The sequence below is a fragment of the Columba livia genome, chromosome Z (assembly GCF_036013475.1).
Source record: "Columba livia isolate bColLiv1 breed racing homer chromosome Z, bColLiv1.pat.W.v2, whole genome shotgun sequence".
Classification (NCBI taxonomy): Eukaryota; Metazoa; Chordata; class Aves; order Columbiformes; family Columbidae; genus Columba; species Columba livia.
This window is the reverse complement of record NC_088642.1, coordinates 64525938-64552513: the sequence shown is the minus strand read 5'-3', so window position 1 is coordinate 64552513 and position 26576 is coordinate 64525938. Positions and strand designations below refer to the sequence as shown.

The following is a 26576-nucleotide window of genomic DNA, read 5'->3' as shown; positions in this document are numbered from 1 at the left end:
AAACCAACCAAACCCCACAAGCAAATAATACATAAATAAATAAATAGATTAATGACTAAATAAGTAAATAAGTGACGGGGAAAAAATTACCAGCTGTGGATGACTCCAAATAGCTACAACACTGTTTTGGAGAATTGTGTGCCAGTCCTGTCAGTATGTCTAGATACAAGTAGATGTTGTCAACAGATTTTTAAAGTAGAGTTACGTGGCAGGTGATCAGTATAGCAAAACAAAGCTCATTTGTTTTCCTATTCCTTTACTTTTTTATAAGATAGGTCTTGGCTAGTGGACCCAGATAGATTGACTATGAATTACAGGGAGCCTTTTGCTGTAGCCACCAATGTCTGGGGCACTGGCCTGAAGACAGGTGAGGCAGGAATGTGTCTTAGTAAAGACAAATTAGTAAAGAGATGTTACTCAAAAATATTTGGCAATTTATTAGCCCTGCAGAAACAAAAACTCAAACCCCACCTTCTCTAAATCTGGGACACCTTTTCATGGTAGTGTAAGTTGCTAGTGGTTAGCAAATCTGAAAGGGAATAATAGCAAATTTGTAAAGTAGAGACTGTGATTGCAAGAGTACACTGTGCAGTTAGGAACAGGTAAGGGGAAAGATAACCAGGCTGCTGACTACTCATCTCAGGGTAATCTTGAAGGAACAGATGCAGAGTTATCAAGGAGTTAAATACTTGGCAGTGCCAAGGATAGACTATGTACTGTGTGGGCACTGCAAGTGCACTGCAGGACACTGTGCACAGCTTTTCACTAGTGCTTCATCCTGACCTGTAGTACCACGGTCTTCTGTCCTTTGCCTGTCTTCAGAAAAGGTGGCCAGCTGTGCCATGCATCATGCACCAGGATTCATTATATTAGGCTGTAGGTACTACTGTCAAAACCATTCATTCCCATCCAGCAGGCACACATAAAACGTTCCCAATGGCACTAGAGGTACCTCAGAGAGTCTGTCGGGACCTGGGGTAACACAGGAATATCTCAGGTGTGATACCACTTATGGCTCTTCACATGTTGACCTTTTAATGGCAAACACTGGATATTTCCTGACAAGTTTTGAGCCCACCACTTCTAAAGAAAATCTAAGGCTTTTAGTAGTTCTTCCTGCTTCCCGGCAACATCTTTTAAACGTGCAGTTTGCCTCATGCTAAGCAAGATTTTTCTTTTTTTCTTTTTCTTTTTTTTTTTCCTGTTTTTCATTTTTTTTAATTAAGAGCTCATTTCGCATTTAAGCTTGCCCTAAAAAGCATTACTTAAAAAGATCTAAGAAATAATTTAACATTTTTGCCATAAGGCACCTGCAAGCTTCATATAAATGGGCCCGGAAGAGAAATGAAAGAGTTTTACATTTGCCAAATATGTACACTGTCATAAAAATAGAAAGGATTGCAGGACTTTGTTGGCTTTGTGTATAAATGTAAAGTGGTTTGTTCTGTATGGGGGAGAGTGGGATGAGACAAAGAAAGGATGGGATTGTAATAAGAAGATATTTTTTGCTGTCACTTTGTTTTTGCTTTTGTGGAAGAGAAAGGAAAAAAAAAAGTCCTAAATTGTATGTCCTTGTCAAACTATATGAGTCTGAAACATAAGCTGAAATTATAAGTTTTATAAGTTGTTATTTCCAGTGTTACTGATTTTGATTCTAGTGCTTTACAAACTTTATTGCTTATTTTATTAACTAGGCAAAAGTGTTTCCCGCTTCCAGTTCAATACATTTTTTCCATTCTCTCCCTCTTCTTCCCTCTTTCCTTCTCTCTCTCCCCTTCTCTTTGTTACTCAAAAAAAAAAAAAAAATTACACTTCAGCCACTTAAAACTGAAAATGCAAATGGTACATAGTTAATTTTGATGTCCATAAATCTTATGTTGTATTTTTGTATTTAACACACAAAAAGTGGAAATAAAAATAGCCCAAACATGTATATGTGTGTGTGTGTCTGTGGATGCATGTACCGAAAGAAAGCCTTACATATAGCTGTGTTGGTAGATACAGATCTAAAAATACAATGGATAGAAAGAGAATTCGGATTCCTCCTCAGAAAAGGTAAATGAGCCCTTGTTTCGAGAAGATGCACACAGATGATATATTATGCAAGACTGAGAATCAAGATTTCATGAGGGGAGGAGGCAGGAGGGGTAATAGATCCTGCACTGGACGTCTCTCAGGTCTGATAGCCAGATAGGGGAGCAGCACTAATTCTGCAGCCTTTTTAGTATGTTCTGTCACAGAAGGGGCACTGCTGGGTCAGTCAGCTCACTAGTAATTGTGTTTTACAGACTTCTAAAGCAATTGGCTCAGTCAGTCCCAATTCAATAAAAGTGGAGAGCGAGAGTGAGAGCACTTTTGTTCTATTTTTTACTCGAAATTATTTCATTCAGCAGTCTGTCTTTTTTATTACCAGGATTTGACATTAGCACTCCAAGCTATATTAGCATCCATTTCAGCAGTTCAGTAATGGTATTAAAAAAACACTTAACTTCAACGGTGAATGGTTGTATGACAGTACCATAAAAATCCACATTAAAAAAAAAACTTATGTATTTGTCCCTGCAAATTATTTTTCACTTGTTTAACCACTTCAAAACTACACTCTCTTGACTGGTGTTTGCAAGAGCTCTAGCAGCAGGGAAGGCTTGTAAAGGAGCTGAGAAGCAACAGCAGCAACAATGGCATAAAGGGAAAAATGAAGATATTTAAAGAAAAAAAATAAAGGAACATGCAAGTACACATACATCCACAAGAAAGCCTTCTCATTTTGGATGGGTGCCTGTCATTCATCAACCAAAGTAGGATTTTAAACTCAAATCACTCAAGGTAAAATCTTTGGCATCTTCCACATTTCTGGGATTTAATTTTGAACCCAGCACTCTCCAAGCTTGGGACGGCAGCCTAACTATCTTGGCACTGCAGCACGCTCATAAATGACTGAATCACGTTCTAAATTTTGATTAAACATTCTGTAATTAATCAATGGTAGACATGAAGCAGTTGGCAAGGTCCAGAGCTGCAAAATGTTTAAGACATAAAACATTACAAAGTAATTAGAATGTGCTCCTTCAAGAGAAGGATTGCCTTCAATAAAGAGGTAAATGATAGCATCATGTTTATTGTGGACGTAGGCAGCCAGTGCAATATGATAAACTGCAGGAGATACACATATCAGTAATCATCCGCATTATTAGTGTCATTAATCATAATTCTAAAAATATGACAGCAGCAGCCAACTTTTTGACCAATTTTGCCTCTGCCTGTTGGCCGTTATAACTTCACTAATAGACTGCAGAGCTCCTGTGCGTGGCAGTTTGCATCGAGAATGGAAGGTTAATTATATTTGAGCTGCTGATTCCTTCTCTCCTCGGAAAAGACTGAGCACTTTGACAATCCCAGGAGCTCACTGCTGTTAAACCAGTAAAAGTACTTTATTGAAATTTTCTTTGTTGGTCAGGAATGAGTAGATGTTTCAAATGAGATATAAGCGCCAGGCTGGGACAGCCGCTAATGTTTCTTCCAAAATAATCCTTGGACAGCAAGCTGAACTCATACTTCCCTTAGATATCTTTGCACAGTCTCTGGTGGATGGGTAAAAAGTTGAGAATTTAATAACCGCTGACAATAGTATGTATGGAAGAATCTCAGAGGATTGAAATTACTGAGGAGTTGGGGAGTCAGTGAAGGGAGGTTATAGGATAATCAGCTATCAGTTGACCTGAAAGGGGTACTTATTTAGTAATGTAAAATTACTAATAGAGGAATCCTGTTGAAGTGCCACATCGTATTTGGTTTTATTGCTCCTCTGCTATTGTATAAATAAAACCAGCATTTTTAGACAAACAAAGCAGTGAGAATGAGGATTACCATTGCATTGTGACCAAAATAAATGGTTTACATATTTGCTATGGAATGTGAAATCCTACAAAACTATCCCTGGATCTGAGGGTTTAACATGAATTTGAACTTATAATGCAATCAGTAAAGAGTCTATGAGCCTTCTAAGCAAATAATGAGATAATGTGTTGCTTGGTTTCAAAGCAGAATTGGGGGAAGCTACATGTTCTGAGTTTTATCTTTTTTGCATTTACTGAAACTTGAAACTCAGTAGAATTCCTGAGTGGGATGCTGAACTGAAGGGACCGTTTGCATAAAATCTTGCAAAATTATCACATTTTACATGGTTGTTGTAACAGTAAAATGCAATGAAGGATGAAAACTTCCAATTACAAAACTTGGATCATGTAATATTTAAATGATTTAGGTTTGGGGAAAAAAAAAAAGTTAATTCATGCAGTTTGGCAACAGGTTCTACCTGGATGTTGCCTCAGTACTTCTTAAAAGGAAATACACCTTGTGTGAAGGACCAGCAAAATGATTCAACACACGGGAGATGAGTCCTAATGCATGACTGCTGTGCAGGGCCTCGTGAATTGCCAGCACAGGGATAAACTTTTCCGTAGAGCATGTGTGGTTTTTAGAAACAGCTTATGGCAATTTGGATGATTGTCAACGGTGCTGAGCACCTGTAATTTCCATCGAAGGACATTGTCATACGTAATATGACCTCCTCATGCATGTAACATTGCTACACTGAGTTAGTTCACTTATGAAAAATTCCATCAGATAAATCTTCATATTCTAAACTTTCTCAACCAGTCCGGATATTAGACAAGAGTGCTGGCTATTTTGTAATGAGTCTGTTTTGCTTCCAGGCAGCTAGTAAAGTGAGAAGTTGAAGTGTTGCAACACAATTTTGGTCGTTTCTGAGTAACTTTGGCAAGTACACCAGTGGTTGTGCTTTTTGTTTGTAATATATTTGATCTTTAATGGACAACAATAGTAATATATTAAGAGTGCGACATAACCTCGATGCTTCTGAGCACACACAGCTGTTGTGAAAGTATAATTCTGTTCACACCATAAGGACCGTCTCACTAAACACCTCAACAGGTATGTACTGGATTATTGGGCCTTTCAAGAATCCTGAACCTATCAGATTTTACATTAAAAATTATTTTGTAGCAAATATTGCCATGAGATATCATTTCCACATTGAACCTGAGTATGTGCTCACACAGTCAGCTATCCTGCCTCTCCAAATGCCATCTCGGCATTAACATTTTTTTATGCATTCCACCGTGATGACAAATTGTTTTCTGACTCGTAACTGTGGATTAAGTATGCAAAAGGCATGTTTGCCACTGCCAACAAACCAATATTTCTCACTAACATCTTCAGAGTTACAACATTTATAAAGTTGCGAAGTGGAGTAAACAAACCATCTGTTTGGCTTTACCGTGTATGTCATGCTCTCTTATTAGCATATTACGATTCATTTAGTAAACAAATTTGGTGATTTCGTTCATGTCAAAGTTAGAGGGAGCTTGAAGATGATTAACATTCCTGGGACAGGCACATTAATACATTGCTTCCTCTGCAAAGTTAAATGGCTTCTCAGGAGAATCACCCCTTGTTGACAAGATGAGACTGTCAATTTTGTTTGCCTGCCACATTAGGGGCCGTAAGGGGATGGGAAGCTCTGAGAAAGAGGAGCAGTGTAGGCAGCATAATTCACTGCGAACTGAAAAAAGAAGTCTAATTCTGATAAATGGTCGACCCCAATACATCCTACCTGTTATTACAACAGACGTGCCGTATCTGTGCAGTAAATTAGTTAAACCCCTAAAGAGTTTGATGGGAGCTTATCTTCAAGTGAATAATTTGAGTGTAGAGGGAGCTGTCTTCGTGACCAGTGTGAGTGATTTGTTTCATATTGAAAGGGATTGAAATGACTGGGCTCCACATCTTTAATTTGCAAGAACTTGCTTGTCCTTTATTTCCTGCATTTAATAAGCACTGTTTTTTTACTTTTTTTAATAGGTGCTGAAGTGTATTTTACCTTTTGGATTTTCTTCCTATGAAAGGTTAATATTTTTCAGATTCTATGCAATTTAAAGCCTCAAGAACTGATGTTTATTAGCCAAACTGTTTGTGTAGAAATGCGCTGGTATCATTGGATAGTATAGTATTTTGCCTTCACTCATTGTTCTGAAGTCTAGGCCCTATTCCTACTTTTCTCCTCACATTTAGAGGCAAATTAAACATTATTAGATACACAGAAGCACTAGCGTGCAGACTGAAACCTTGTCCCTCTTCAGATAAATGTGAATTTTATAATGTAGGTCAGATCAGGATTTCAAACCTTTATTATCTTCACTTAGTTTTATGGATTTTTTTTTTCTTTTTAATTGAAAAAAACAAAACAAAACCAAACAAAACCTGTATCAAAGACTGCTGAGAGAGTGGCAAAATTAGAAGAGTAACTGAGAAAATAATTTCTTTAACAGTTTACATTACTAATTAAATTCCAGGAACTGTTTTATTGTTGATTCTCTTAAGTAAATTGGGGGAATTATTGCTGATTCCTTCTTGAAGAAATATCAGAATTAAGGCCATATCTTTTCTCATAAATATGTACACTGTTATATTTAGCCAGAGTCTTACTTTCTGGTTCTTTGATTTTAGCTGCATGAAACTCAGCACTTTCAGTCTGCAGAGATTCTAAGAAAGCATAAAATTCTGAGCTTATTTTCTGTTATGTTCACATATTTTGAGCCATTCTGTGAGTTTCAGGCTTAAATAAGCAGGAAAGGAACATGAAATTGAGGTAAGACCACTATACTTTACTGCATTAGCAAATAGCATTAGCGATTAAAGTCATGTAAGATTCTTAAACAAAACCATAAATCTTAGTTGACAGCCTTTGAGGTGAAGACAAACAAAGACAACTTCGCTTTACTATTTCATTATATGTAAAAACTTAGGCTGCATACTGAGCTGAATATAGGTGTGGAAAATATCTCATGGGAGAAATAATGAAAGTTTAATTGTTTATGATATTTGAAACCGGGTTGACAGAGCATGGTTTTAAACTAAGTATGGCAGGAGGATAGCTTCTAGGGGGCCTGTGCAACCTGGGCGCTTACTTTGATATCCAGCTTTAATAAGAAGCTGGCCAATGTGTACATAAGTCACTGGACAAATGTGTCCTCGCCTCTGATTTTGTAACAGAACCTTCTTCAAACTGCTGAAGATGGTGTGGTTTCAGGTTTTCTAACCCAGTATTAGCTTCTGTCTTCTTTGAAACACACAAAACACCAACCAAAACCACCACCATCAAAGATCTACTATTACTTGGAAATAACAGAATTGAATAGAAAATAATTTAATGTTGACTTTTAATGCATTAAGGCTCCAAATATAATTTTGTTGTATTACTTGCTGTTGGGATCACTTGTATCTTAAAGCAATGCTGCCAAAAGAGTGATGGCCCCTGCTGTTGAACTGCTGTCTGTGATTTCTTTGCAGTGTTAAAATTATAAGGCTGGGGGTGTATCATTTTGGCAAACTGTGTTTTTGCAAGAAAATGCATTTTGAGAACATTTGACATATAGGAGATTGGGATATTGTTTTATTTGGAAACTCAGGAAGAAAGGATGTGACAGGACACGACTCAAAATGTTGAAAATATTAATTTCAGAATGTTAATGAACGATACAGTGGGCTTTGACGGTTGAGATTTTCATAAGGGCACATTGTCACAGTCAACCAAGGAGGATGAAGGGGCCAATAACCAGCACATTTAACTGGGACATTGGTTGGTTTGGCCTTTCTGTCTGGCTGCATCAGGGACTTGAAAATGGGTTTCTTTAGTCCTTAATGGGTTTCCCTAACAATTATACTGCTGTATTATTCTTACTCTCTTTTTCTCTCTCTCCTTAGTATTTAAGTGTAATAATATTTTTGTCTTGCTAAATAATTAAGGAAATTATGCTTTTTGTTTCACTTTCAACAACCTGCCTTGCCCCAGACTATGAACAACACAACCCAATTTGTCATGCAGTTGGTTTTGTGCTCTGTATAATACTTTAATTTAAATAAGCAGAGTACTCTTTATCATCCAAAAACCCTAACTCTGCTCTGTGCATCAAATGTGAGGTTTGTCCTAGTGCAGATAGGACTGCAGCCATGGGTGCATCCAAAACTGGTGTTGGGTCATGAGTAGAATTTATGCCAATTTCTATGCCAGGACAAATTCTAGTCTCTGATAAATTCCTCCTCACTACTTCAAAAAGATTGACTAAATAAAAACAAAGTAAAATAAAGTGTCTCTTTCATTTTTCTTTCCAACAAATGGATGGTAAATTAACAAAATCAGATTCATTGACAAGTGTAGAAAGAAACTACTGAAGAGAACTTGGTTTGGATTTATAAGCTGTGTAAATGGCATGTATATTTAATTGACCGTATTTCCTAGGCTGATAATCCAGTTTCTTCTGTTGATGCTTAGTGTGTCTCTCACTAGAGGAGCTTGCTAGTTGTAGGTGGGGTGGAACTGACAATGAATTCTAGTCACAGAAGAGTACTTTCATGAACAAGGGAAAATAATAGCAGCAGTGGCATCATGCCCACAGTCAGAGAGCTTCTGTAGCTGCTGTAGCACTCTGCATTGCACTCCTGTCTGAAAGGGCAGTGGTGAACTGGAAGGTGAGATACACTTGCCACTTCGCCACAACCACAGATTTCAGGTGTATCATCATTGTCATTATCATCCTTACAGCACCACTGATGCATTCCTAAGATCATTGAATTCAGAAGGCTGAATTCACTCTGATGAGGACATTTCACACACTTTTGCCCCACTGTGTGTCTAATTCATGAATAGTAATTTGAAAGATGAATGTTAATTGTGTGGAAAAAACAGGCCTCTGAAAATAAATCAGATTTTGCTAAAACTTCCTTGCCACAACAAGCTACATGTCGAAGCATCTTGGAAAAATACTCTCCTCATTTTTAAGGGTACATGACATGTAGTACAGAGCTAAACAGATGTTTGGGAATTCTTTAGTACACATAGAATATTAAATTCTCGGAACTAACCCTCTTCACCATCCCTTGTTGCCTAGGATGGGGTAGATCTTGTAACTGAAGCTGAGTGAGATATGCCTTTATTTAAGCTCTTTTGACCTTGTATTTCTGCCTGGAAGATTTTGTTCATGTGTTGTCTTTACACAATATTTCCCTTGCCAGGATAAAATCTCATTTTGGTAGCTGATGTAAAAATAAGCAGTCTAAGAAGTCTGGAGTAATTAAAAGGATTCTATTAGGTCAAATATTTTATGTTTTTTATACATACATATACCTCTGCCATTCATTTAGCTTCTTCAAGGTTTTTTTTCCTTGCAGATACACCAGCAACTGCAGTGCAAAGAACACCAGATATGGCCTTAAATTAGCTAGGCTGGGTATGAGGAATAATGGAGCCACAACAACTGGAAGCTTAGCTGGTTTTGACATATCTTGCTTTGAGTTTTTCCGCCTGTTTGATGGCATTGTTCATGCACCGGCATAAATCACTCTGCCCAAGCTGTTCTTCAGCTTACGCAGAGAACGTTGTTGTCACCTACCTGGGAGCAGTATTCAGAGGAGGAAGGGGTAGCGGCACTGTAAATCACATCAGCAAACAGGAGAGCTGAAGCAAGAAACTGTAGGTGTCATTGGAGGAGCAGATGAACAGGTGACAAGGTGGCTGGTAGAGGACTTGCTAGGGTTTGGGAGTGATAAAGCAGGGGAGAAAGAGTTGGACTGGGATCAAATACTTCAGTTTGGTATGGAGAAAATGGCCTGGGAACTGCTGGAGCAATTTCAGATGACTAGATGAGGACATTTTCCAAGAGAAAAGGCAAGGAACATCAGCACTGCATGACAGGAGCAAAGAAATAGTTAAGGTTATCAAGACAAAAGATAGTATGGGCTTGGCCAATATTTGTAATGCTCGTTTTTTCTACTCATGTCTCTCTGACTGCTGTTTGCAGCTCCTAGGTCAGACTACATGTTGCTGTCCACATATTCTGACTTTCCACCTGAACAATAGTCTTCATAGCTTCATAGCAAATCCTGCTTCATTTCTGCCACTAAACTCGACCCTATTTTATTTGACAGTTGCCAGTGCTTGCCTTCTCCCGGAATATCTCCCTTCTTAAACTTCCCTGTCTGTAATGCTTCTCTTTCTTTTCTGCCTTTATCCATACCCTTCTTTCCTTAATACTTCTTTTTTTTTTTTTTTTGCTTATGGATTCATTATTTGTAGCCATCCTTACATACATGGGTGTGCTCCTCCTACACAGAATTCCCTTGTCATCTTTTCCCAAAGAAACCTTGGGAATGCTACTGTCAGCCCTGAGAAACGTTGTCTTTATGTTGGGCACTGTTCAGGCAGCAGTGTGCACAGGGTACTCAGGACGCAATGCTGCGTTTACTTGTGTAGCGGACGGGAAAGGGGTGCAGGGTCAGGCTCCAAGCACTCTAGGCTGGTATGTCTATGAAAACCTACTTTTACTTCGCTCCTGTCTGAATGATTGTTCAGCTATTGGAAATGTGTGTTGCTAGTAGCTTCAGGACACAGTATTCTTAATTTTGACAAGGTTTTAGTCTCTGTGAGTTTAGTTTTGTCACAAGATTTCAAAACTTCGGTGTCCAAAAAATTGAACTGTTCCTCACAATTCATTCCTCTCATCACTACCAGAATGTTTTTGCATATGATATTTAGGGAAAGTATTAAACACAAGTGAAATAGATTAGGGAATGAATGTAAAAGAATCAATTCTTTTGAACTGTGGTTGCATAATGGAAATCGACTGCTATGAATGAACCTATGTTCAGAAGTTATGAACAGCAGAGCTAATGCACTGCCATGAGTTCATCTTTATTATTGCATTACACCTGAATCAATTGATAAAGTAGGGTTTTTTTAAGGCTAGGAATGGCACTTAATTGAATAAAAGTCAATGTAATTATATTAGGAGAATCCAACAGTACTGCTGACAGCGGAAAAGGGACACTACTGAGCAGAGTGCCAGAACTTGTCCGCACATTTCTGCACATCGTTTGCCTGACAGATATTATGGGCTGGAACATACTTTAACTAGATTACTGATTGCCACTGCTGTAAGTGAGAATTGAATAAGGGAGGCATCTCTCCTTATCAGAGCATCAGCAGGGTTTGCATCCTCACGCTGGTCTTTCTCAGAATGGCCTCTGTCCATCTGGGCCCCTCTTTAACGTGGTAATCTATTCTTATCTCTTCATTCACTGAATGCCGAAGTTATTTTCACTGCATGTTTGGCTGCTGTTTTTCTCAGCAGCAAACCAAGGAAATAGTAACCGCAAATGCATGGAAACAAGAGTTAGAGTTACCCTGACTGGTTTCTACACTGCAGCAAATTCCCATACCAGGGGAATGAGAGAGGGGGGCAGAAATCATAAGAAGTAAACACATGAGCACTTTATAACTAGTTTCCAGTTAATGTTATGATGATAAGCAGAAATGTGCTTTTATGGTCATGTAATGACAGTGGTCAGTGTGGACAGGCCTTCACAGTAAGCGTTTCCTGTGTTGCACTTAGCAACTTTACGTGGAGTTGTATGCCATCTGACACCAGCAAGGCAAGGGACTGCCAGGACTACTGCTTATCATCCGTGTGTGTGCACTCTGCATGCATCTGTTCAGAACTCATTTGTGGATTATAATGGGGATGCTGTGAATATGCTTTGATTAATTTGCTTTATGTTTTTCATATTGTGTGGTTGAGTCAGTATCCATCAGGGCAACAGTATAAGTGAGATTACAGCTGAGGAAAAATAATAATAATAATAAAAAAAAAAAAGAGAGCTTCACAGTCAAGACTTTTTTAAAGTCTGCATTTTATTGATTTCAGATATTATTTTCTTCCTTTTTTTATATTTTTTTTTTAAACCAGATATATCTGGATTGGAATGTGAATTTGTTCTCTCTCTCTCTCCCCACCCCTTTATTTCTCTTTTCTCCTCTCTTCTCTCTCTCTCTTTTGTGATCTCAATTTAGCAAAAGATTAGAAAGCTGATCTTATCACAAGGTAAGCTCAGCCTTCGTAAGTGCAGTATGGGGATATGCATAATTATACTTCTGCGCCTCAAAAAAGCAATGGTGCTATACTTGCTTGTGTGAAAGGAGTATTTCCCATGTGGAAGAAAAACAAGGAATACTCTCCACTTTGTTACGCCCTTGCCCATACCTCTCAACTGTCTCTCATTACGCAAGAAATTTTCCATTCTAGACCCCCTCTTACTGGAATAATTGCATTCCAAGCAGACACAATTCAATTAAACTGCAGTTCAGTATCAGTTTTGTGTCAGAGAACAGTTACCTGCAATTGCAGGTGAGTAGGACGGATCACTGCTATTGCTGTTTATTTATTTCCATAAATTATGTGCAACAGATAGATGAATCGCAAAGTGATAGAAAATTACAGAAATCAACACCACATCGATGTAATCTTCATACATTTGCATTTTCCTTGTTTATCTGCATTGTATTGCTGTGCTATGTTTGGGACTTCTGCTGGTTGAGAGGTATGTCTCAAAGGGTTTCTTAAAATGAAAGCTTCCATAAGGAAATATTGCTAATAGCTATTGTTCCCCTTCTCCCTTTTTTGTTACTGTAGGGCCTGAATGTCTGTAAAATATTTGATCATTGCTGTCTTCCCATGCCAATTTTATACCTCATGCTTTTTTTGCAAATTAAAGTATTCCTATGTTAAAACTCTCTTTCTCTCTCTCTCTCTTCCCCCCCTCCCCTCCCTGCCTTCCTCCTTTTCCCTCCTACATTTGGGCTCTGATCTGCAATTTATAATGGGCAGACAGACTGGTGAGTCTGCATGTTGTAAATTGCGGGTTTGGGTCCTTAGCTTGCAAAGAATGTTAAGCAGTAGAACTTCGCTAATTCTTTTTTTACTGTCTTGAAAATCCAGTCACCCTCCAAAGAAACAGAATAAATATTTATCTATTCCTCAGAAATGGTGCACATTTTGACTACCGAACCCTAAAGTTTTCTAAAACTGAAAACTTTATACTGATTTCTAATTATTAAGCACTTTGACAAAATGAGCATGTTCTGTGGTCAGAGGTCTTTGATGTCTGTCATGTTTGTTGGTTGCATTGTTAATTCAGAAAATGCAGTCTTTCAAAGAGGGTTTCCTGACAATACTGCAAATCAGTGAGGTTCTACTGCAATGGATGAATAAAGTCAATGTCAAAAGTGGAGAGCAGAATGCAGTATTTAAAATTCCAGGCTGTTTTACAGTTACTAACCCAAATGTTTACATTGTTTGCAAATGCAGAGTAGTTCTTGAGAACAAAGGCCCAGATCCTGTAAAACACTTGAGAATATTTTAATTTGTGGCTCTTGGGATCTGGTCCAAAGACCACTGATGTCAGTGACAGCTTTGCAGTGTCTCTTGAGCACCCACAGTGAATTCAACACGTACCTAAACCAAAGCGCATGCTTAAGTGTTCTGATTGCTTTGGGGCAAAATTTGGACTGCCATAAGGAGGGGTTTTCTGGAAATTGCATTACTTGGGTCGGTCAGTGCTCCATCAGACACAGTACTGGAAAGAGTCAAGGGAGGAGCAGCAGTAGGACAGAAACAGTGACTTTAGCTAAGATTTTCAGAAACTTACATGTAGAGTTCAGAGACTTGTTCTCCTAAACCCTTCAAGTCTTCTCCATCTTGGTTCGGCCCAATTCTGAAACCTTTTATACCAGAATTAAATTACCAGAATCAGGACCTCTGACTATGTATCATTGTTACTTTTATTTTCTTCTCTTCCTGTATTTCACTTACACAGTAACATATATATATATAATATTTATATGTATGTATGTATAAATATATAAGGATAGGGATCTAGAGCTAGACATAGATACAAACATACACAGATATTCCATATATTAATAATATCTTCTCTTGAAGCAAGGCTTTTAGGAAGGCCAGCAGAGATTCAGGAACCAGGAAGAGCATTTTGTATTTTCTGTTAGTGCAATTTATTATTTTGTAAATATCAAATAAAAGGGCCATAGCTGCTGCTGGGGATTAATGTTGAGGAGCAGTAGCTGAAAAGAAAAACTGTGTGGGGAGGGCTTCATTTGCTTGTTTTGGTTTGGTTTTATGTTGGAATTTGTTCAATTATAGCAAGACTGAATTTTCCAAAATATATAGATTGGGGATATTTCTATGATAAATCAGAATTTGGATTTGGTTCTTGATGACTGTATGTTTAATCAAAAATACTGTACATTTTTCCTTTCTCCCTTCCCTTTTCCTTTCCCAGACACAGTGCTAACATAAACCTGCACCGTAAACTGTTGACCAAAGAACTGGATGACATGGGCCTGGACACCTCACAGCCTTCTCTTAGTAAGGACCTCCGTGATGAATTTTTGGTGAAGATATATGGCGCTCAGCATCAGATGGGGCTCGACATAAGGGAAGACACCTCCTCGCCTGCTGGTACTGAGGATTCCCATATGAATGGGTACGGCAGGGGCATGTCGGAAGACTATATGGTCCTAGACTTGAGCACCACTTCCAGCATCCAGTCCAGCAGCAGTATCCATTCCTCAAGAGAATCTGATGCAGGCAGTGATGAGGGCATTCTCCTGGACGACGTCGATGGGGCAAGTGACAGCGGGGAATCTGCCCACAAAGCAGATGCCCCTGCCTTAGCTGTAGGTATAGGCACCGATGTCCCAGGATCCCTCATGTTCAACAGTGTTTCCGTGAGCAACGGTGGGATAATGTGTAACATTTGCCACAAAATGTACAGCAACAAGGGAACCCTCAGGGTGCACTATAAAACAGTGCACTTGCGAGAGATGCACAAATGCAAAGTCCCTGGGTGCAACATGATGTTCTCCTCTGTCCGTAGCCGAAACCGGCACAGTCAGAACCCCAATCTGCATAAAAACATTCCCTTCACTTCAGTAGATTAGTTCAAAGATGGACACAGCATAATGCCAGCTCTCAGAGAGGGCCCACCACATCTGAACTGCCATATACAGTCTCCCTTTATATATATATATATATACATAAAAATATACGTATATATATAAGCTTTTCTTTTTTAACAAAAGAAAGAAACACCAGGTGCTTTTTCCCCTTTGTTGGTTGTTGGTTTTGTTTGTTTTTTGGTTTTTTTCCTCTTTTTTTGCATAGAAACAAAAAGGTGGGATCTTTAATTTGGGGGGAGAAACCCTTCATGAATAAAGCAAACAAAAACAAAAAAAAATAAAGCCAAACCCACAGAAAACTTGCAGTTGTCCCTAGTTCTGTTAGAATGTTCTTGGTCATCTCCAAAGAGACAATTTGTTCTGCCCATGACTTTTGCCTGAAAAAAAAAAAAAACAAAAAACAAAAAAAAATTGCAAACAAACAAAAAGATAAAAAAAACAATCTACTTAGTTGTCTTTGTGTCTTCTAAGCATTGGGGATAACGTTCTACTACGCATGGCTGTTACACTTGTATATATATATTGAGCCTTGACAGGCCTATGATGTAAAACAATTGTATTGATGGTCGTTTAACTCTTATTTTTTTGCTTAATTTTTACAGTTACATTCAGCTGTTAGATAAGCAGGAAAAATAGTTTGCTGGCTAGTTCTACTCATTTATGTTAGCTTTAATGCACATTTTTAAAAGAACCACAGTCTTGTTTTAACTACCTGCTAGATATAAGTAACACAGAGGTGCTGGCATGCTTTACAGTACCTGATCTGATACAGTTTTTTTGTCTTGTACTATTACATAAATCCAGTCATGCACTTTTTCGTACACTACAAGGGGATGTGTAATAATATCCATGCTTTTTTTTTTCTTAAACTATTGCCATATTTTCAGTAAGTGTCTTTATAAAAATACACTTAGATAAAAGTGGTTTGGTCAGTATGAGGGCATGAATGCCAAACAAAGAGTATTAGTGTTTAGTGTTAATACAAAAGTGCCAACTTTGCACACATTTTGAAAAAAACATGTTATTCACCATAACCACAGTTGTAGTTTTTGGACTACAGAAAAAAATACAGGGGAGGAAAAAGGGGTAAAATAAAACACAGGATTCTTGGTGCTTCTTTCAAGTGCCAATTATTACTAGAAACAATAGTTTATCCTTACTCCTTATATACTACATTGCATAAAAGAAAAAAAAGAAAAAAAAAACAAACAAACACCAGAATTGTGTCATGTGAATCAGTGGAAACTTTTTTTTTGGTCAAACATGCATAATATTTGGGGATATAAATGCTGATACTACTTGTCACAGAACAATGATGAATATAATTTTGTGTGCTTCTTACTATGGCCTGGATTTTTTGTGGTGTTTTAAAAAAAAAAAAAGCAACAGGGAAATAATGTTAACTATGTTGTTCTGTAAAGTTGTCTTTTTTGCAATGGAAAGCGCTCTAGTATGATTAAGGCATGTTTTATAGAAGAAATCAAAAGAAATTAATGGCAGAAGCACTTAGAAGCTCTGAAAACATATTCTGGACTTTTTATTGGGTAACTTTCCCTTTGGATAAAATTGGAGGCCAGAAAAAAAGGATCTCTAGTTGTGTTAATGTTTTTTCACCCACATGAATTTTCAGAAAATAGTGAAAGTCCAAGAAAGATAGTGAGCAAGAGAGTGAGCAGGAACAGAAGAGGGAGAAGGAGCAAGCAGTTGAGAAAGGCAGAGGGAAAGAGAAGCTGTCCTCTGAATCTTTCTTTTTTCTTTTTCTTTTTCTTTTTCTTTTTTTTTTTTTTTCCCAGTGTTTACACATGTTGTTTGAGCTGGTAAACCACACTGGCAGCTTGAGTTACCACAACATGCTGACTGAGTGATGGTATTTATTATACTTAAGTTCAGTCTACAGCCAAAACCATTAGGGTGTGTGTTATGGATTATTTTATTTACAAAAACAATAACAAAAGCAAAAACAAACAAACAAATGAAAGCCCAAGGGATATTTCAGCATACAATAAAATATTCCTTCAGTGAGAATGTGTTCCTTTTCTGTATTTACTGACCCAGAACATTATTCTTCTTAGCCTAGCGTCAGAAATGCTCCATTGTTTCAGCTTCTTGTTGTTTTGACTTGCCGTGCATTTTGATTATTCTTACCTTTATGTCCACTTGAGTACTTAAGTTCTGTTACATTTTCTAGAGGAAACCCTTAATGTGGATTTCCACTTTTTTAGTACTCTGTGCATTTCAGTATTCTTGTTTCCAAAATTAAGAATCAATATCTAATAAGTCAGTATTTCCAGTTGTAGAAAATAAACAGAAAATACTTCTAAATGAATTCTCACTACATTCCTCTGAGTTACATGCCTCTGATCATTTTTCAATTCTGTACACTGATGAAGCCCCGAAAACATTTGTGGATCCCACCGAAACTGTAGAGAAAATTTACCTTCTGGTTTAACAAAAAGGAACTTTATAGCAAAAGCTAAGCAGTTTCACTGACTTGTTTTCTTTCATCTTTTTTATTCTTCCTCAAAGTCTCAACTACTTTGCCTTGTTAAATTGAGTGGAGAGATCTGCTTCGCTTTGTTTTATGTTGTGCAAGCTCAGTATGTTTGTGAGAGAGGGAAATTACAAGAGTAAAGGTGCATTTTTCTAAAACATATGGGCCTCTGTAGTGTTATCTGTACTGCACTCCTGTCCCTCCTCCCAAGCTATTAGGAACAAGCAAGATGGAAAGTCTAAAAAACAAAATGACAAAAATTGAATATCTACAGAAAGGAAACCCCACTGTTTTGTAGTATGTATGTTATAAATAAATATCATTTTTAATGAAAAACACATTGGAGTTACATAAATAATTCCTCACTGAATTGATTACTGTTCTGTATTCTCATTTCATTCTGTTTCTGTTAGAGGTCAAATGGTTTTGGTAAACATTTTTGAAATTTAAACATCATCAGCAGATAAATTCAGCAGATTGCATAGGAAAAAAAATCTGTTTATTACACAAAATGAAACAAAACATTCTAAAATATAAAGAACTGGGAAAAACCTCCATAAACTGCTAGAAGCTCTGCAATCCTAGTTTTATGACATCCTAAACTTAATTTAGATTTTGCTTAAACCATGTAGGAGATATCATCTTCATCTTGTGGACAGAATATTACTCACTGTTATTTCTAGGTGAATCAAGTGTTTTCTTCAGTGCTAGCGATACTGATATCAGAACAGTCTTTGTTTTAGAAGGGCACTTACACTGAACTGAATGGCATTTCCCTACTTCCCATTTACTATGCATCTCTATGAGAGTCTGGATTTATTACAATTGTTCCTGTGGTGGCGTTTGTATCATCTGAAGTTATCTGAAAAAATCCTTAAAAAGGCTGTGTGGTAGAAGTTCGGGTTTACTGACAGGGAGTAACATTTCTGGGTGATATCAGCAGTGACCCAGACTGCAATAAGCATAACGATTGAACATCTCATGTGTCCAGCAAAGGGCATGGCTGTATGGTGTGATGACAGGCTAAGTGCTGCACAGTTGCTTATGCCATCATAAACCTGAGACTATCCCTTCTGTTTCCAAACCTGCCATTCTAAACCATTTTACAAGAATTAGACCAACTTTGAGGAAGAGACTCTTCATGTTACATGGAGTTTGTTCCTTTTTGTAGTTATTGTGGTTGCTCTTTTCACATTGTTTCACTGTATTGTTTATTCAAGGTAGTTGTGTTTTTCTGTAAATATCAAAAAGGCTTTGTCTGCTTTTAGGAAATAACTCTTAGTACTGAACCTCCTTTAGAAACAAAATTACTTGTCTGGACATTGTTAAGCATTTTTCTTTGGTTGGGGGGGTGGGGCGGGGACAGGCAGGAAAGCATGTGATACTGGTTAATCACTAGGTCTCCTGAAAACCTGTAAGAAGCAATTTGGAAGGAAAAGAGCACAGTCAAAGCACAAGAATGTGAACGAGGAACTAAGTTTTAATACCACTGGTGGCCCCTTCTCACTGTTTAGTCTTGGACAGAACACATCTCTTACCTGTTTCAATCTGTTAAAATATGGGTAACACTAACATGATCTTCCCATAAGGGTGCTCCTGTGAGGACTCATTACTGGTGTTAGTGAAGAGCAAATTTAAGTCATAAATATTTTTGCACACCTAACAATATTTAGTCAGTTTTTCTCAGCTATATCTCAACCAGCAACATTTTGTTATGGCTGAGATTTTGACTTTGCCTTTTAAACTGCATCTCATTCCATGGTGACTCTGTAGGTGTGCACACAGAGTATAAGCACTCTATCACCGTCACAGCTCAATTTGACAAAATGTGGAAGTGTAGATTAAAAAGCCTATTAGCACTTACACACTGCTCTTAAAGCTCTCTTAAAGGCTTTTCATAACTGAGCTCATAAAATTTGTATGTTTCCTAGGGATCTGTAGGTACTTTACACAGCAGGAATTGTGCACTGTGTTTGCCATGAGTAAACTTCAGTGTATTTCCTTCCTTCCTTCCTTCCTTGCTTCCTTCCTTCCTTCTTCCTTCCTTCCTCCCTCCCTCCCTCCATCCATCCCTCCATTCCTCCATCCCTCCCTCCCTTCCATTGTGGAGATGAAAGTGTACTTTACTAAGTTTTCCATCACCTATGTGTTTCCCATTCCATCCCCAAAAAAGGCACTGTTTAGGAAAGAGAGTCAGGTTCTGAACAGTAAAGCAGCTGCCTGGGGAGATCAGCACCTCTTGATCTGGTCCAGCACAGCTAATAGGAAGTAGGGCTGCAGGGATCCACATGAGTTTTCCCTGAATTTTAGTCTGCTCAGTTAACACAGCTAAGGATCTAGCATAGCTAATTACAAGGGGTAGGAATGTGCATAAACAACAAGACAAAGAGCTGTGGGGGTATCTGGAAAGCTCAGAAACCTAATGATTCAAGGTCTAATGTGTTCCAAAGACAGGAACTATTTACAACACCAGAGATTTAGTTCCAAAACTTTCTTCTTTAATGCATATGATATTTTAAAATCAAAGTGCTTGGTCTGGACTCATTTTTCACAGGTTGTTAGGGATGTCAGCTGCCATCAGAAAACAGGACATCTTTTCAGAAATGTACTCAAATTCTGCAGGACATTTTCACAGCATCACTGGTGGCAGGAGAAGGAATAAGGGAGGGAAAATGTTTGATCTAGGAGCATACACATGCTCCTCTAAATTTTTTATGCTAGTTATGTGAACAGAACTATTACTCCTTCTTCTGTCCCCAGAATGTTTTTGTCACTTTTCTCTTTGGGTTGTTTTAACAGAGTTACTCATTTTTATCTCAAAAGAGATGCAAAGACGTACGTACTAAGGGCAAGGAGGCAGCAGGAGTTCTCTGTGGGGAAAAGGTGAGTGGCAGACACATGATGGCAGCTGGTATATGTCAGTTCCTTTTTTTCTTTTTTTCTTATGTCACTGCTTTGCTGCTATAGTAACTCAACAAAACAGTGACTGTAGTGCTACTTTGCTAGATAAGCATCAGCATATCCTGCTGTCGCCACATGATGAGTTGGGCTTTTTTCCCCCCTCCTGTAGGGACATAAAAGGAACTCTTTTCCATACCCATTTTTACTTTATGAACAGAGCAACATCATATGATGGACTGAACCTTTCACCCACATGTTTGCCCAAGTACATGTCTGTTCCAGTCCCAATGGTTTCTGTCTCTTCTTGCCGAGCAGCATTATCACTGCCTTTAAAATGGCCTGTAACAAAGTGAAGCAGCAACTTTTTAACGTAAGTAATATTATCTTGAGTTAACCAGTCTTATGTGTCTTGTTTTCTCTGATCAAGTCATGATACTGAATGACACCTTTTATTTTTTGATCAAGGTATTGATCATGTGTATCCCAATACTGTTGCTGTTAATGTTTGGCATTGGCACTGAAAGGAAAACAGTTCTGGACCACAAAAGGGTTAAACAATGGACATGTTTTTGACAACTCCTCTGACTTTTGCCAGTATTATTGTTCATTATGATGACACTGTATTTTTTTTAAATAGCAGCTGTAGTTGTCATAAAACTATTTTCCCATTCCTCTCTTTTAAAGTGTGATGTTGTAAATTCATGTGACCTTTCCTGCAAAGAATAAATATTTCTTTTTTTATATAAGATCTCAAGACAAGGCTTGGTTTGTAACAAATAGGGGCCCATTACAAGGCAGGAAAAAAAACTGAGCTGAGCAGAAAGAAGCTTCAGTTCAATTTCACCTCATATCTTTCTAATAACTTACTTGTCACTTTATTACCTTCCAGTAATGTGAATGCTGCTGACAAGACTGTCACACTAACAGCAGACAACACCCTCTCTTCCTTAGCCCCAGCTCTCCTGGCTACTTATTGCACTGGCCCTGAAGGGACACAAACTAATAGTGTGCTTTCAAGTTCAGCACTTGGCCATCAAATATAAAAGGATGCGTAATTGCCTGTTTATCCCCTGTGAAGGGGAAATTGAGTATAAGAACCAGGCTTTCCCTCCCGGTTCCTTGACACACACACATGCCTGCACACACACATACGCTGTGAGTGAAGGGAAGTCCCATCTGGAGCACTTCGATTTGTCTTTGGGAAGCCCAAGGCTGCCACTGGCTGCTCTATCGAGCTATCAGGCAGACAGTAACAAGATGGCTTCTTAACAAAAGGTCAGCTGAGAAATACTGTCTGTGACGGCACTTCTGTCTGCTTATGTAGCAACTAATTGCTTTGTATTGGCATAAACCATACTGTGCCTGCTACAAATAGTCGTGTGAATTTGCTACAGGTCTTGCAGTTTAAGTTTCATCGCAAACAAGATGGCAGTCTTCTCATTTTCTGGTTCAGCCCATCCCTTGGCAAATTTCAGAACAATGCCATCCTCTCGGGTTCCTATGGTGAATGTGAATTCCAGAAACCCTTTCTGCCGTGACAGGAACATGTCCTGCTGAGGTCAGTGTGAACCCCTGTAGAGTGTTAGGGTAATGTATCTGAGACACGATCTGCCACCCTCATACAAGAAGGATTTTTTTTTCTAATTTATACCTTCATTTACAAGAACACTGCCAAAAGTACAGGCTCCAGAAGTGCTTCTCAGACAGGGCCATCAGGAAAGAGAGAGTTTGACAGCAAAGTAGTTTGGGAGCATGTTCTATGTTTTAAGAAATTCTAAGTGCATGAAGGCTGGTGCACCACTCTCCTTCCTTTTCATTGTATGCTGACTGGCTGTGGAATAGCAGTTGAAAATTCTAGCAGGCAGAGGAGCGGCTGAAGCGTGCTTTCCTTGCCGGGTCAGCAGCGTTCCCATGCCGTGATCATAGCACCAGCTCCTGTGCGTGCCTGTGAGTGCTGGGCACTGCGGGTTGAACAGTGCAGGTGGCCAGTGCAGCATCAAAGAAGACAAAGACAGGTTTCAGCTAAAGCCCAAGACTGGGACACCCAAACACAGCCATTCTGGGCTTCATTGTTTTTCATATCCTTGGATCAATTCTTGTCACTAGTGGGCTGCAGCTCCTCTTTGCTGGTTCCAGATACTAATGCTGTCTCCAGCACTATGTTTGCTGCAACACAGGTGATGGTACCCACTATAAATGTGCTGAGGCCTTTTACCAGTCAAAGGTCATTAATCTTTTCCCTTCTTTTCCTTCCAAGCGCACCAGAGGCTGTAAGAGTGAAACAGCAGAGAATTTGCTGTGACCTTTACTGGCTGAGCCCAGATTCTGCTCCCCTGCCAACTCCATGTGCACATGGCAGTGGTGGATGTGGGAACAGTCAGATTAGCTGGCCTGTGACAATGAGCTAGGGCAGGCCAAACAGCCTTTCTTTCTGTACTGTTTCTGAGGCTGTGGAAACTGAGGACTTTCTGATCAAATAAACCATTTGTGTGTGTGTGTGTGTGTGTGTGTGTATGAGACAAGCAGACAGAGAAACAGACACAGTACTAGAACAAAGAGCCTTAAAATTAAGGTTACAAATGGGCAAAATTATATCATTTTGCATCACACTTACCTTTATATATGTTTCCTCTTATGTGCTTAAAAGAACCACGAGAGAGCAAATGTCTAATGTGTAGAGAGGTTTATTCAGATGTTCTACAGATTTCCTATGCTGCTTCCTTCAAACCTTTGGAGAAAAATATTTTAGGAAAATGGAGAAAAGCATCCAGGGCAATTATATTTCTAGAGAAGAAAGAGAGAGCAAGACTAGCTAAGTGATGCATAAAGATTTTATAAGGCATCCGTTGTCAAACAAAAGGTTGAGAATGATCAGAGGATAATGCGCAGTTAGGATGGCAAACTCATCAATAGTTAATCACAACCTGTCCACTTCTGTTACGAAATGCAAGAGGCTGTGAACAGCGGCTCTGCGGGACCAGTGGCACTCCTGTCTGTGCCCAAGCGAGGGAGCTTTACGCAATCACCGTGTCCAGCTCAAGAATTTGACACACGTTCCGCCTCCCCATCCCTCGGCAACCTCCTGAAATCCTGTGTTGATGGGGCAGAATGCATCCCCCCATCACTGCTGTGTAACGGTACAATACTGAACAATTGTGATTCTAGGGATGTTCTTGGTCTACCCAATGACCTGGAGAGTAAATAGGGTCACTTACGCTGCACAAATTAAGGCTGATTTCTTCATTGTTTTTCAACCATACTTTTACATTTGGATTTTTTTTTTTTTTAACAAACCCTTGTACAATCTTCAGCCATTGTCTTAATTTTCCCATCTTTTCACCTGTCCCCACTCCTTCTCTCATTCCAAGAGAGCCTCTCGTTAGAATTATCTCAGAAAAGTAACACATCCTCCTGATGTTGTCCATTTTGGAAAATTTTATGCATTCCATCTGTGAAAAGGGTCACCGTTTGTAAAGTGACAAGATGAATAAAATGGCCACTGTTGTGTGTGTGTCTCATTTAGCTATTTATAAATATGAAATTCAGCATGCTGCTTTTTCTTGTGCAAGCTTTGGTTCCCATGTCATGTGGGGCTCCTTTCCCATAATGTGGCTGTTTTTTAACGGGCAGCACTTGTGTTCTCAGTTCATACCTCCTGCTTCTCCTCCAGCCTATAAAAAGGCAGTCAGTGTTCCAGAGTAATGTATGTGCAACAGGTGTGCAAATAAGCTGATCTGAACCCTGAACACATTCCAAATATACCCTGGCAGACGCTCCACACACTTATACACACAACAAGCAGGTCACTGCAACCTGTTGATACCTACGAATAAGTCATTGTAGAGTTCCTACACCTGTGGCCAAGAATATGGAGTTTCCGTGTTTTACTGAAGGCTCTTGCTCACGAGCACAGTTGTTTTAACAGCTTTGACTGAGAAGGTCCCACGAGCTGAGCAACATGGCAATTTCCTATGTGTCCATCTGCCCTGTTTCAGTTCTGCCAAACTGGAAAGATGGGAACCTGACTGGGAGTTCACACAGAGATGTCAGCTGAGATAAACCGGATTTGAACCTCAATGTATTCAGCTTTGTATGGGCCTGGCAGTGGGTTTGGTCACAGAGGCAAAAAACCTCTGTCTGGGCGTGTGTGGGAGGGCTCTCAGGGCCCAGCTGCAGCCCCTTGGTGCCGCTCGGGACGCGCGGCTGCAGCGCGGGATGCTGCGCAGGGTACAGCGCTGGCTGCTGGTGAAGATGTGTTCCTGGGGTACGCTCCCCCAGGCACGGGAGAGTGTGGAGTTGGGGCCTGACGGGCGTTTTTACAAAGGTCCTTCTCCGTTTGGGATAGATGAGGCTTTTAAAATTCACTGTTCTCAATGTGAGCAAAACGCCAATGCTGTGCTGTCCTGCCTGCAGAACCAAAGCATGCACTATGGAATATAGCTGTACAAGGGGATATGAAAAGCTGCATCATCTTGATCTAATAATCGTGACATTGGTAGATTCATAAATACTGTATGTACTCTAAACAAGTTTTCTCCATTAGTAGTCTGAGGGAATTAAAAGTCCTGTTTTTAATTTGACATTTTTTTTCTTGTATTTTCTGTACTGTAACTGTCCTACAGTATGTCTTTTGCATAAAATGCATAAGGATTTGGGGATATAAATGGAGTTTTACTCATACTTTGTCCAAATACCTCTTGTAATTTGTATCAAAATTCTTGTACAATTTTTATATTAAAGATTTATCAGTCACTGACCTTTCTGTCTCTTTGTCTTTCACTTCTTAATTTTTTACTGATTCAAACAATAAACCTTTCCATGGAAGGGTGTATGGTCATGGAAAGATGCTCACCTGCAAAGCTTGCACAAGGCCTCTGGTAGTTTGAGAGCCGCATACTGTATTTAAGAGATTTGAATATTTGCCAGAGATGGAATAAGTAAAAGTTTCAGGGGGTGGTACATTTTTTTTTTTCCCTGGCTTGTACACATTTCCTCAGAAATGTCATCACCAGTTTGGCATCCAAAGTTCTACAGTCTCACTTAGTTAGTCATTTAGTCACTTAAGTGTCTGCAAAAACCTCTTAAGATGGACATTGCTCACACTTAGCCATGTCTGACAGATTAAGAAATTCAAGTAAAAGGCCTTGCCAAACTCTAACTTAGTGTCCTAGCACAGGTTTTTCAAAGCAAAGGCACACCGCTCATTAATCTCGGTGTTTGGGTAAGAACTTGCTCATGCTTTGAAACGGTGAGGACATTGGCCAAATGTGTCTCTGCGCTGACCTTTGCCTGACAATCTAGGGTCGGGCCATAAGCATTTATCACCAGAGGATTCACCTTTGAATTCTTGTGATTGGCTTTGTGCTCCATACTGACAAGAACAGGGAGTGGTGTGGGGGAATGTTTTTAAGTCCCATTTGCAGGGCAGAATGCTTTATTTCATTAAGAAATTTTGTTTCTTCTAACCGAGAGCTGTAGCAGCTGGCACAATATGAGCAAGATTCTTCTGGGGTAAGTGCCTTTGGTTCAGCCTGAGCTCTTCTGGTGCTAGGCATTTTCTACATGCTGCGCTTCTTATCACTGAAGAAAACAAACAGATGAAGAGTTGTCTCTTAATAGGATATTTTTGTGCATGGCACTGCGCTCATGGGCACAAAAAGGCCATGTTGCAAGCATATCTGACTCAATGCACTAGAGTATGGTTCATAGGAATTCATTCTACAAAGGAAGAGGAAAAGACAACTCAGCTTGTTAGGTGCTGCAAGGTGCTGAGCATTGGGGCTGTGACGCCTCAAAACATGTGGGTATGTGCTGAATGTTCAGCGCATGTACAGTCCTGTTCAGCTCAATTGGGAATGGATATCTGCTTGCAAATGAGCCTTTCTCTAACAGGTTAGCTGGACTGGAAACAGCCTGCTCAGTGTTTGGCAAGAGTCAATAAGCCTTTTTGGTTGCCTCACATTTACTTATCAGCAAAATGGAGGCAACTGGACTCTCCAGCTGAATGTGGGGGTGGGGGTGGGGAAAGAAAGGAAGGTGAAGGCCAATTAAGTAGCATTTGCTAAGCACACCAAACTGTAAGTCTGGATAAAAGTGGTTGGTTGGTTGGTTGGTTGGTTGGTTGGTTGGTTGGTTGGTTGGTTGATTGGTCGGTTGGTGAGTTATACACACTCTGGCAGATTCAGTACTTTCCTGAGTTGTCACCAGGTCTATCATTTTGCAGCCCTCCCAGCATGACCAAGAGACAGTTTTCTGTGAAACAATTAGCTCTAAAAACAGGACTTCACCTTTCAA

At 39.2% G+C, this 26576-nt stretch overlaps 1 protein-coding gene across 10 annotated transcripts in view; it reads left to right on the top strand.

Annotated features, from left to right (window-relative positions):
• Nucleotides 1-26576, top strand: part of BNC2 (basonuclin zinc finger protein 2) — a 355747-nt gene that overhangs the window by 309233 nt on the left and 19938 nt on the right. For 7 of the 10 annotated variants that reach the window (XM_021288801.2, XM_021288805.2, XM_021288802.2 and 4 more), the window contains one exon: nucleotides 14212-25039. The exons of 1 other annotated variant lie outside the window; for it this stretch is intronic. In XM_021288801.2, coding sequence (XP_021144476.2) covers nucleotides 14212-14872 — 661 coding nt within the window. In that variant the 3' untranslated portion in view covers nucleotides 14873-25039. Of the gene's footprint in view, nucleotides 1-5883; nucleotides 5928-11926; nucleotides 11958-14211; nucleotides 25040-26576 lie in introns of those variants that run through there. 2 more of the 10 variants (XM_065046179.1, XM_065046181.1) reach the window with 2 other exon arrangements.